Consider the following 12,500-nt stretch of genomic DNA (forward strand, 5'->3'; position numbering starts at 1 on the left):
GCAGGCTCCACTTTGAACTTGGAGGGGGTGAGCGTGGGTTCACAGGCTTAGGTTAACCTCTTAATAGGCACAGGTTGACTGAGCACCCGCACTCTTTCTGCGGCAACACCCCGCTTCACCCTGCAGACACACAGGGACTCACAGCTGCATGCGAGCCGCCCCGGCAAAACAATTAGCACTGTCTTGTACTGTTGATTCCAGATCCAGGGCACTTTGATGGCGGGTGTCAGAGTGGGAGGAGTGTCACTCATTCACTCACTCCTCCGCACACATTTTCCAAACCACTTCGGGGGTCTGAACCAATGGCCTTTGGGTTACAATATTTCAAGCTTTAGGCCGCTTTTCCTCTGCCTGTGATCACACCCGTGGCCTGTGTTAGCGATACATTGGCGTGTCAAGAGATTAGATTAGATTAGATTTAGGGATGCTCGATATTGGCTTTTTTACCGATACCGATATTCCGATATTGTCCAACTCTTAATTTCCGATACCGATATCAACCGATATCAACCGATACCGATATATGCAGGGTTCCCCCCCCCAAGAACATTGTATGATGACGACTGCATTTGTTTTACATTTCCTTTTGACCAGAGGCTGCTTTTATGTCATATTCTACAAGTTACCAACGACAAAATAACGCTGTGGCTCCCTCCTCCCTCTCAACACGAGCTGAAGCTACTGTTTGGGCTTCGGGGGGAGGGGCGGAGAGTACCGCTATTAAGGAAGCGTGCACTACATTTACAAAATGAGAGCAACACGGCATGTGGCACAATAATCGTTTTATCTCGATTATTTTGTTTTCATGATCGTGGGAAGCCAGAATTGTAATTGAAATTGAAACTTGATCAATTGCCCAGCCCCATAGGCGGCGGGTGAGCTGGACATTAGGGTAGGCTATAGATGGGATGGGAGTCGCGCGGAGCGTGCAAAATGTTCCCTTTTTCTTTTTTGCTTGCATGCAAACGGTGCTGTCCAGGTTCTGATGTCATACAATACACACACTACTAGGCTACTACAGCGAGCCCCACTCATTTCATATAGTGCAAATTAATTGTTCAAATTAAGGCATCCAATAAGATTAACCATTGTCTTACCTTAATGCAACAACAAAAAATGCGACGTTTCGCGCATCAATGCTTTTTTCTGCTTTAAGTTTGTCTGTGAGATACTTTCAATGTATAGAATAGAATAGAATAGAATAGAAATACTTTTATTATCCCGTGGGAAATTTGACACTGCAAATCGCTCAACATTTAAACATTTAGACAGGACAGGTCACGAATTAGAATAATAACACAAATCAATCAAGTTGCCTAGGATAAGAGTAGAGTAAAATAGAATAAAAATGAAATAAAATATACAGAAACAAATACAGTAAAAATATACTGAGCATGGGGGAAGGGGGGGGTACAGGTAGTAAAAAACAACACAGCAGTGTAAACAATGTAAAGCGGACTCAGAGTTGACCGTCTCTCCTGGCGCATATTGTTGTTCTTCTTAGCCAGTTTCGGATGCGCCTCATTGGGAAAGACCGTTGACAAGTTGCGGTGCCAACGGCAATGAAGGAAACGTTTTCCGTAATTTGGATCTCATCATGCTTTGAAAACAATGTACATAGTAGCTCTAAAAAGTTTCCACGGTTTGATTAACTCTGACTCAGTCACATCATGCCCTCGGCCTCAGGTGATCCGTATTATGCCCAGTCCGCATGTAACTTGGAATGGAGTTCCAGGTCTTGGCAGCTCTCACGGAGAGGGCTGCTTTGCTAAATGGAACAGCCAAGTCACCCGGTACAACAGTTCTGAACCCGAACGCGGAACTGCAAGTTTGTTGGTAAAAGACTACACGCGAACCTGGAGGTGAAAAATCGGAAAGTGGGGGTGGGGCTAGACCATGGAGGGTTTTGAAGACCAGACTGGCATCGGTTAGTTTGGTGATGCGGCGTGATTGGTTACTGCCTGCAGTCTGGAATGTTAACGGCCACCACACCTACTGCCATTGACACCTTGGTTGGCCGACCCTTGCGTATTGTCACCACCGGGCTGCAGCAGGCCACACGCACACAATATCGTAGCCTAGGCTGCCTATAATAATGCGCAGACTGGGTCGGCATTGCCTCCCTGTGCCTTATATACCGGCCTCCTATGCCCAGTCCTACTGCCCCAGTAAGGTGCAAAATGGATCTAAATAGTTGCCAACGTATTGAAATCCCCGACCTATAAGCAAGGCATTTCCATCTGCCGACAGGCGTCACTAGGCCTACGTGATGTAGTTCCTGTATTTCACGTCCAGAAGGGAGAGGCCGAAGGTGGAAGTCCCGTCATAAACACCTGCTCTTGTCGTGTCCCCGTTGCAGGTTTCGCTCCCATCAGTGGAATGTGCAGTAAGTACAGGAGCTGTACCGTTAATGAAGACACCGGACTGGGTCTGGCTTTTACCATCGCCCACGAGTCTGGACACAAGTAAGAGCCCCACTCTGCCTCCTCCGTTCTCTCTCTGGAATGCACTGTAAGCCAGGCAGGTATAGTGTACAATGATATCCTCCTCTCAGTCAGTTTGAATTGTGGTCACGTTGTGGACACAAGCGGATCGGAACCCGATTCTCCCATCCAGGAAGCCCTACGACGAGTCGGCTGAAAGCTTTAGGCCGAACTTCTCCACTGCACTCTTTTCACTTTGACCTCCAACATCCAGGTCACAGATTAGAACCTCTTATCGTCAATCGTTTAGAAGGGGGTCGTTTAGAGCTAGACGTCGGGCTACCTGCGCTTCAGACAGGACTGCTCGATAGCAATCGCATACCTGCTGACACAGCAGAAAGAGAGAGGCCTCCCCATATCACTCACCACCTTCTTATCTACACAAGACCTCCACACTGCATTCACACATAGGCCGGGATCCACAAAGAATGGATTGCACGGTGCTAATTGCACCCTTACATTATGAATTGAAAATGGGGGACCCTGATGTAAACAAGACGAAAGTCTTTCTCTGGTCTGCATCCCCTTAACAAAGGTGATTGATTGATTGAACATTTTATTAACAGATTGCAGAATGGGTACAATACAGTACGGCTCAATACACACATTGTGGATCCCGCCCTATAGTGTAGTTCTTACCTTATTCACTTTTACATTTTACATGTTTTCTCTACATTTCTACTTTTCTACATGTTTCATTTGTAATCACGTCGTTGTTTGTTTCTTCGCTCCTCAGCTTCGGGATGGTCCACGACGGGGAGGGGAACGTGTGTAAAAAGTCAGAGGGCAACATCATGTCCCCCACGCTGGCCGGACACAACGGGGTCTTCTCCTGGTCCGCCTGCAGCCGCCAGTACCTCAGCAGGTTCCTCAAGTAAGTACCGGTACTGTACATAGTATATTATATGCATGTATATATATATTTATATATACTTTATACATATATATATACTGTATATATATGATAGATAGATATCATAATGGACTATTATACAACAATACCTCAGAAAGTTCCTCAAGTCTGACCCGCCTGGTACTGTACCTAGTGATGTCATGATATCCCTCACTCACCCAGTCACTCACTCAGTCACTTATTCACTCAGTCACTCACTCAGTCACTTATTCACTCACTCACTCACTCACTCACTCACTCACTCACTCACTCACTCACTCACTCACTCACTCACTCACTCACTCACTCACTCACTCACTCACTCACTCACTCACTCATGAGCTTGACATCATCCTGAAGAAGCAAGCAGCCAAACCCATCGCCTGAAAGCACGTCCCCAGCGAAGTGACTTTCTTTACATTATGGAAGAACACAGCAACATTTGGGGAAATTAGTTTACCGTCTTCTTGTCTCTCTCTCTGGAGAAGACGGTAAGCCACTTTACCAACACGTTGGTGTGTTCCTTTAAAACGACGACGTTTCAAAGAGAGACACCCGCGAGGCTCTCTCTCCGAGGCTCCTCCGCATCGTAACTACTGAGATAGATAAACATGTCAGTCTAATCCCTTAATCACACAGCGTTTTAGCTGAGTTCAGCTGCAGACACATCGGTTCCAAATTCAGTTCTTGACCAAAGGGCACATAGCGAAAAGATTTACTCACACGCTGGAACTATTGGAGGAGACTCGCCTGTTTTTTTCGCCACAGCAGAGATAAAAAGGCTTGTGTCTGCGGGCATGTGTGTGTGTGTGTCCGTGTGCATGTGCGTGCGTGTGTGTCTAGGGGTTTAAACATAGCTGATGTTGCAGCCAGGCAGGCTGACATGTAGTGCCTCTAGCCCCTAGTTAGTGTTGTGTTACAGACGGTGTCTGGGTATGTTTTTTTGTTTTTTTGCCCATGTGTGAATGAGCCAAGACAACAACCGGAGAGAGAGTCCGTGTGTGTGTGTGTGTGTGTGTGTGTGTGTGTGTGTGTGTGTGTGTGTGTGTGTGTGTGTGTGTGTGTGTGTGTGTGTGTGTGTGTGTGTGTGTGTGTGTGTGTGTGTGTGTGTGTGTGTGTGTGTGTGTGTGTGTGTGTGTGTGTGTGTGTGTGTGTGTGTGTGTGTGTGTGTGTGTGTGTGTGTGTGTGTGTGTGTGTGCGTTTGTGCGTGTCAGAACACATAGATCTCCATCCATACAGTATATGTACAGTATTCCAGTCTTGTACATGATTGCACGCTTGTGCATGTGTGTACATTTCTGCACTCGAGCAATCAACAGCCAAGTCATCAGTCAGTCAGACTGTGTGTGTGTGTGTGTGTGTGTGTGTGTGTGTGTGTGTGTGTGTGTGTGTGTGTGTGTGTGTGTGTGTGTGTGTGTGTGTGTGTGTGTGTGTGTGTGTGTGTGTGTGTGTGTGTGTGTGTGTGTGTGTGTGTGTGTGTGTGTGTGTGTGTGTGTGTGTGTGTGTGTGTGTGTGTGTGAAACCGGAGCCCCCCCTGCTAAATTTACCAGCGTGTGAACTGAACTGCCATATCCCCGATTTCTACACTCTTAAAAAAAATGATGTGTTCTGAAATAAAACAGGATCTGTTTTATCCCTAACTAAGCATGCACAGATGGCCGTCGAAAACATTACTCAACGTTTTGTTAATCAGCCCTTATCGTCTTTTTAACGCCGCAGGGCAGTTCATGCTGTGTTTTACGGCCTCCTAAGTGTTTTTCCCCCTCTTTTATGTAAACTCATTACTTTAATGGATTTTATTTACGCACCGACCGTTTTCCGCCAAAGTGTCACTCAACCCCCGCATGCGTTTTCTTTGGAAATGTATTAATAACAAATGGCCCTTCGATTCATGTCGTTTCGTATTTCGACACACCTGTACGTGTTTATTTAGAGACAACGCTTCCTGCTCTTCATGTCAACGCGGTCTTTTTTTAAGAGTGCCGCCGGTGGGGACAGACGGGGTTAAACATGTAAGTGTCAGGGGGCTTCCATCTTGGGCCGGTGAGGACAGACGGTCAGGCAGACAGACGGACAGACAGACGGTCAGGCAGACAGACGGACAGACGGTCAGGCAGACAGACGGACAGACGGTCGGTCAGGCGGGACAGACGGACAGACAGTGTACTGTATTTTCTCGCTAGGCTATAAAAAAAAAGGAGAGATGAGCTCATGCTCGTTAGGCCTGTCAGTCTTATATTAACCCCCCGTCCGTCCGTCCGTCCGTCACTCTGGGAGGCCACGTGGAGGGGATGCCTGTGTGCCAGAATGCATGCCCGGCAGATTTTAGATCACTCTGAGTCTGAAGGCTGTTTACCCACCGCCAGCCACAGGGCAGAAGAGGGGCAGGCGTCGGACCTTTCTGGCGGTGTGCACAGTCTCGCGTATGCCGGTGGTTTAAGGAGTGAACGATGTAATCGCCATGCACAAAAGGACACCATTCACTGAAAACCCCCAGAGTTTCATCTTGGAAAACCTGGAAATTCAGGTACTAGATTTCCAATCATGGAAAGCCTGGAAAAAGTGAAAAAATTACCCATGATCCTGGAAAGGTTTTTATCGTATTTTAGCCCCTAGGTGTGTATTTTGTTTGAAACTCAATTAAAGAAAGAAAGAATAAGTCTTTATTTGTCATGCAGATTAACACACACATGCAAGATGGGCAACACACAGGAACACACACACACACACACACACACACACACACACACACACACACACACACACACACACACACACACACACACACACACACACACACACACACACACACACACACACACACACACACACACACACACACACACACACACACACACACACACACACACACACACACACACACACACACACACATGCATGCATTGGGTCGCCGATGAAATGTCTCTCTGCATTTGACCCATCCCCATGGGAAGCCGGGAGCAGACACGGGCTGCAGCGTGGGCTGCGCCCGGGGACCAATCCAAGTGCTCCTGTCCGCCTTCGACAGCGTTAGCGATCTGTTCTCCATGTTTTTCAGTGGGTTGATCTCTTTTTCTGGAGGGGAAACCCTTGCGAGCACGGGGCGAACAAGCAAACTCCACACAGAAAGGCCTGGGAGATACCCCACCTGGGTCCCTGGCAACGCAGCAACCTGGTCCCTAAGCGGTAATCAAACCCGGGACCTTCTAGCTGTGAGGCGACAGCGCCACCCAATTTGAGGCCCGCAGGCCATGTTCGTTCTGGCCCACCATGGTATTTGACAAGCACATGATTATTCTCCTCTTATTTAAAGTGCTGTAAAATCCTACCCGTAATGATTACAAAACATTTTGTGACGGGTGCAGCAGTCACCTGTAATGAACGTGAGACACTTCATGAACCCTGCATCGTTAAAAAAGGAGGAATAAAACAGGGGTTAAATGTGTGGATACTAGGGCCTACCAGTAAACAAGATGACAATTGTATGAGCAAGTGCTGTCCTGGATTGTCAAGAAGAACTCTTTTCTCAAAAGGAGCGGGAACCATGAAAGGACGGATGACTGTAGCGTATAGGCATAGTCTACTGAAGGTTATGTCGGTATCTCCGGTCCGATACAGGCGGTGCTAACTGCCGTGGCATTGTGTACTACATGCAGGAATAAATGTTCAGTTGTCGATGACTTTTGGTCCGTTCAGCCTGCAGGTTCTGTTAGTGGTCGAGGGGTTCGGGCTGAGCAACGTGGTCGAGAAACGGTTTATAGGCGACGGTGTCAGTTCGCAAAATGGTATTTGTGGAATCCTATTGTGTCAACTTCTGGAATCTCGTACCGCAGGCATGTCTGATATTGTGTCGGTCAGGGCCGCCGCAAATAGGCTAAATCTAACAACACGGCATTAGCATAAATGCATGATGATGTCAGTTGTACTTTATTAGCATAAATACATGATGATGTCAGTTGTACTTTATTATCATAAATACATGATGATGTTAGTTGTACTTTATTAGCATGAATACAGGATGATGTCAGTTGTACTGCATTAGCATAAATACATGATGTCAGTTGTACTGCATTAGCATAAATACATGATGATGTCAGTTGTTGATGCCTCTCGCAGACAGAAGAGGCGCATTCCATGTATTATTTCCCTGGACCCGTTCCATATTCAAGGACCGGTCGCGGCCAGCCAGGTGGTGAATAGGACAAGGTTTTGAGGTCTTGACATGGGATGGCTATGGTGTCACAAGAAAAGCCTTGGCGACAGACCTACAAAATGGGCACCAGACTCACACAGACACTGACACACACACACACGCACACACACACGCACGCACGCACGCACGCACGCACGCACACACACACACACACACACACACACACACACACACACACACACACACACACACACACACACACACACACACACACACACACACACACACACACACACACACACACACACACACACACACACACACACACACACACACACACACACACATGCATGCATTGGGTCGCCGATGAAATGTCTCTCTGCATTTGACCCATCCCCATGGGAAGCCGGGAGCAGACACGGGCTGCAGCGTGGGCTGCGCCCGGGGACCAATCCAAGTGCTCCTGTCCGCCTTCGACAGCGTTAGCGATCTGTTCTCCATGTTTTTCAGTGGGTTGATCTCTTTTTCTGGAGGGGAAACCCTTGCGAGCACGGGGCGAACAAGCAAACTCCACACAGAAAGGCCTGGGAGATACCCCACCTGGGTCCCTGGCAACGCAGCAACCTGGTCCCCAAGCGGTAATCAAACCCGGGACCTTCTAGCTGTGAGGCGACAGCGCCACCCAATTTGAGGCCCGCAGGCCATGTTCGTTCTGGCCCACCATGGTATTTGACAAGCACATGATTATTCTCCTCTTATTTAAAGTGCTGTAAAATCCTACCCGTAATGATTACAAAACATTTTGTGACGGGTGCAGCAGTCACCTGTAATGAACGTGAGACACTTCATGAACCCTGCATCGTTAAAAAAGGAGGAATAAAACAGGGGTTAAATGTGTGGATACTAGGGCCTACCAGTAAACAAGATGACAATTGTATGAGCAAGTGCTGTCCTGGATTGTCAAGAAGAACTCTTTTCTCAAAAGGAGCGGGAACCATGAAAGGACGGATGACTGTAGCGTATAGGCATAGTCTACTGAAGGTTATGTCGGTATCTCCGGTCCGATACAGACGGTGCTAACTGCCGTGGCATTGTGTACTACATGCAGGAATAAATGTTCAGTTGTCGATGACTTTTGGTCCCGTTCAGCCTGCAGGTTCTGTTAGTGGTCGAGGGGTTCGGGCTGAGCAACGTGGTCGAGAAACGGTTTATAGGCGACGGTGTCAGTTCGCAAAATGGTATTTGTGGAATCCTATTGTGTCAACTTCTGGAATCTCGTACCGCAGGCATGTCTGATATTGTGTCGGTCAGGGCCGCCGCAAATAGGCTAAATCTAACAACACGGCATTAGCATAAATGCATGATGATGTCAGTTGTACTTTATTAGCATAAATACATGATGATGTCAGTTGTACTTTATTATCATAAATACATGATGATGTTAGTTGTACTTTATTAGCATGAATACAGGATGATGTCAGTTGTACTGCATTAGCATAAATACATGATGTCAGTTGTACTGCATTAGCATAAATACATGATGATGTCAGTTGTTGATGCCTCTTGCAGACAGAAGAGGCGCATTCCATGTATTATTTCCCTGGACCCGTTCCATATTCAAGGACCGGTCGCGGCCAGCCAGGTGGTGAATAGGACAAGGTTTTGAGGTCTTGACATGGGATGGCTATGGTGTCACAAGAAAAGCCTTGGCGACAGACCTACAAAATGGGCACCAGACTCACACAGACACTGACACACACACACACACACACACACGCACGCACGCACGCACGCACGCACGCATGCACGCACGCACGCACACACACACACACACACACACACACACACACACACACACACACACACACACACACACACACACACACACACACACACACACACACACACACACACACACACACTGCTCTCTTTACCTCTCCTTCTCTTATCTTCTCTTCACTTCTCGTCTCTTCTCTCCCTCTCTCTTCTCCTCTCTTCTATTGTTTTCTCTCTTCCTCTCTATTATCTTCTCTTCTCGGTTCTCTCTCTTCTCTTCTCTCTTCTTGTCTCTTCTCTTCAAGTATGTTCTCTCTTTCGGTACTATGGCACGGCTCAGGTTAGTCGCCATTGGTTTTGCTCCGCAACGATTGTGCTTACTTTTAGTCATTATGGTTATTTTTACTACTTTTTTTATGGAAACAACACTGGCAGGGACGTCATACGACCGCCAGTCACTTATTGACCTAAACTCCGGACTTAAAGAGGAGTTTAGAGACACTTTATGCCAAGATTGGCCACCGGAGATCAAGCGGGACAAAGACAAAGGCGGCAGCGGCAGGAAGAAACATAGAGGCAGGAGAAGCGGAATCAGATTAAGGTTAAAAAGATCTGCTTACCGTCTGGCGATCCCATCCATGGCAAATGCACGTTCGCTAGAGGGTAAGATGGACGATTTACGGGCGAGGGTCCGATTCCAGCAAGAGGTGAGGGACTGTAACATCATGTGCTTCACGGAGACATGGTTGAAACCAGCGACTCCGGATCACAGCGTCTCTCCTTCGGACTCCTTCACCGTCTTCCGAGCGGACAGTACAGAAGCCTCCGGGAAGAGCATCGGTGGGGGTGTCTGTCTCCTTACAAACAACGGTTGGGTTAGCCCAAAGGAGATCAAGATACTCTCCCATTCATGCTCGCCGGACCTGGAACATCTGGCCATCCAATGTCGACCGTTTCATCTTCCCAGAGAGTTTACCGCGATCATCATGACCGCGGTGTACATTCCTCCCCAAGCGAACACCGTCAGGGCCCTGGCGGAGCTACAGGGACATCTCAACATCCACCAGATCAAGCAGCCATGATCGTAGCCGGCGATTTCAACCAGGCGAATCTGAAGAAAGTGATGCCATCCTTTTTTCAGCACATCGCCTGCTCCACCAGGGGAGGAAATACGCTGGATCATTGCTACACCCCGTTCAGAGCCGGCTACAAGGCTGTACCGGCTCTGCCATTAGCGGGGGCTACAAGCACATCGGATCATGACTCCATCTTCCTGATTCCTACTTACAGACACAGATCACGTGGCGCCGTCGTGTCACGTGAGGTAAAGAGATGGTCCGACCAATCAGAGGCCATGCTTCAGGACGCTCTCGAGGACGTAGACTGGGGAATGTTCCAGGGAAGCGCCACTGACGTCAGCGAGTTCACAGATACTGTTGTTAGCTTCATAGCAACCTTAGCTGATAGTATCGTCCCCACAAAGAAGGCGAGGGTGTTCCCAAACCAGAAACCGTGGGTGGACAGTACTATCAGAGCAGCTCTGAAAACTCGCACCACTGCTTACAACCTGGGCAGAGAGACAGGAAACATGGAAGTAGGGCTGACCCCTATTAGTCGATTAGTCACAGTCGACTAATCGGTCGAAAGGAGCCGTAGTCGATTAACCAACCTATTAGTCGAATAGTACATTTTGTTTGTCATTCTTTCCAAAAGAAAAGAGGCCTAGAAGCGTGGCTAACGCTAATGGCACGCATACCAGAGGCTAACTGCCTACGAAAACAGGCACAGAGGCACTGAAAGAGGATTTCACCCATCTAATGAACACACTAGACTAGACAAATCAAGATGTATCCATCAGTGGACCAATTGCATGCTTTTGCAGAGGACAAGAAGCCTTCAGTCGACTCCTTCAGACATTAAGCACCCCCCACAGCCCAAATGGAATGATAAAAAAAATAAAAAATATTATAAAAAAAAAAAAGTTTAAAATATTATAAAAAAAAATGTCCAACTAACGGCACATTTTGGCCAATCATAGTTGACCATCCAAATCCTTAGTCGGGGACAGCCCTACATGGAAGAGTACAAGACAACAGTCTACACTCTGCGCAAGGCTGTTAAACTTGCTAAGAGGACGTATGCTGACAAAATGGAGGCACAAATGGCACAGAATGACACAAGAGGCTTATGCCGGGGACTGAGGACGATAACTGACTACAAAGTCAGCGCCCCCTCAATGGGGAGCGACGACGCCTCTCTCGCGGACCAGCTCAACTCCTTTTACGCTCGTTTTGGGGCAAACAGTGGCGACGCTAGCTCAACGGCTAGTGACGTCACTGGCGCGCCGGCTGTTGTGGAGGGGCCATCCGTGGGGGGGCAGGGACGCTCTCTCATTGACGGAACACAGTGTGAGAAGAGCATTTATGCAGGTGAACACCAGAAAGGCTGCTGGCCCAGATGGAATAACAGGACGCATACTTAAGTCCTGTGCTAACCAGCTAGCCCCTGTGTTCACCACCATATTTAATCTATCCTTGGCGGAGTCAGTGGTCCCTGCCTGCTTCAAGATGTCTACCATTATCCTGGTACCAAAGAAATCCTCCCCAACAGGTCTCAGACCGGTGGCACTCACCTCTGTGGCCATGAAATGTTTTGAGAGGCTGGTCAAGGATCACATTTGTGCCTCCCTCCCCAGTGATATGGACCCTATGCAATTTGCATACAGGCCAAACAAGTCCACTGATGATGCGGTCTCCCAAGTACTGCACAGCACCCTCTCTCACCTAGACCGCCAGAAGGGGGGCTATGTTAGGGTGATCATATTTTGATTTCCAAAAAAGAGGACATGCTGGCCCCAGCCTCGAGATACTTAATGATACTTTGCACAATCGAAGCAGGCACGGCCACCTTCATTTCACTATGTCTTGTGTATGTACTGTACTGTATGTGATGAATAAACCTCTTGAATCTTGAATCTCTACTCAAAGTTTACTCAAAGATGCCTTTATTGTTTTAACCTTATAACATGCACCCAGAAAAGCGGCAATTTTTTTTATTTGAACTTGAGGACTGCATTATTTTTTTGCAAAGCTTATCTTTATACGTTATGCTTAGCACACGCATAAGCCTGGTCTCTTTTGAAAGATAACATTCTGAAGTTACTAATGCAAAAAAGGAAAATCACTTTTAGTGCTAA

General features: G+C 47.6%; 1 protein-coding gene across 1 annotated transcript in view; it reads left to right on the plus strand.

The window, feature by feature from the left end:
* Nucleotides 1-12,500, plus strand: part of adamts16 (ADAM metallopeptidase with thrombospondin type 1 motif, 16) — a gene marked incomplete at both ends in the record, with an annotated part of 101,345 nt that overhangs the window by 58,927 nt on the left and 29,918 nt on the right. The window contains 2 exon segments of the mRNA XM_084336689.1: nucleotides 2,360-2,465; nucleotides 3,220-3,357. Of these exon segments, the coding sequence (XP_084192815.1) occupies nucleotides 2,360-2,465; nucleotides 3,220-3,357 (244 nt within the window).

The sequence above is a fragment of the Notolepis coatsorum genome (assembly GCF_963971535.1).
Source record: "Notolepis coatsorum genome assembly, chromosome: 19".
Lineage (NCBI taxonomy): Eukaryota > Metazoa > Chordata > Actinopteri > Aulopiformes > Paralepididae > Notolepis > Notolepis coatsorum.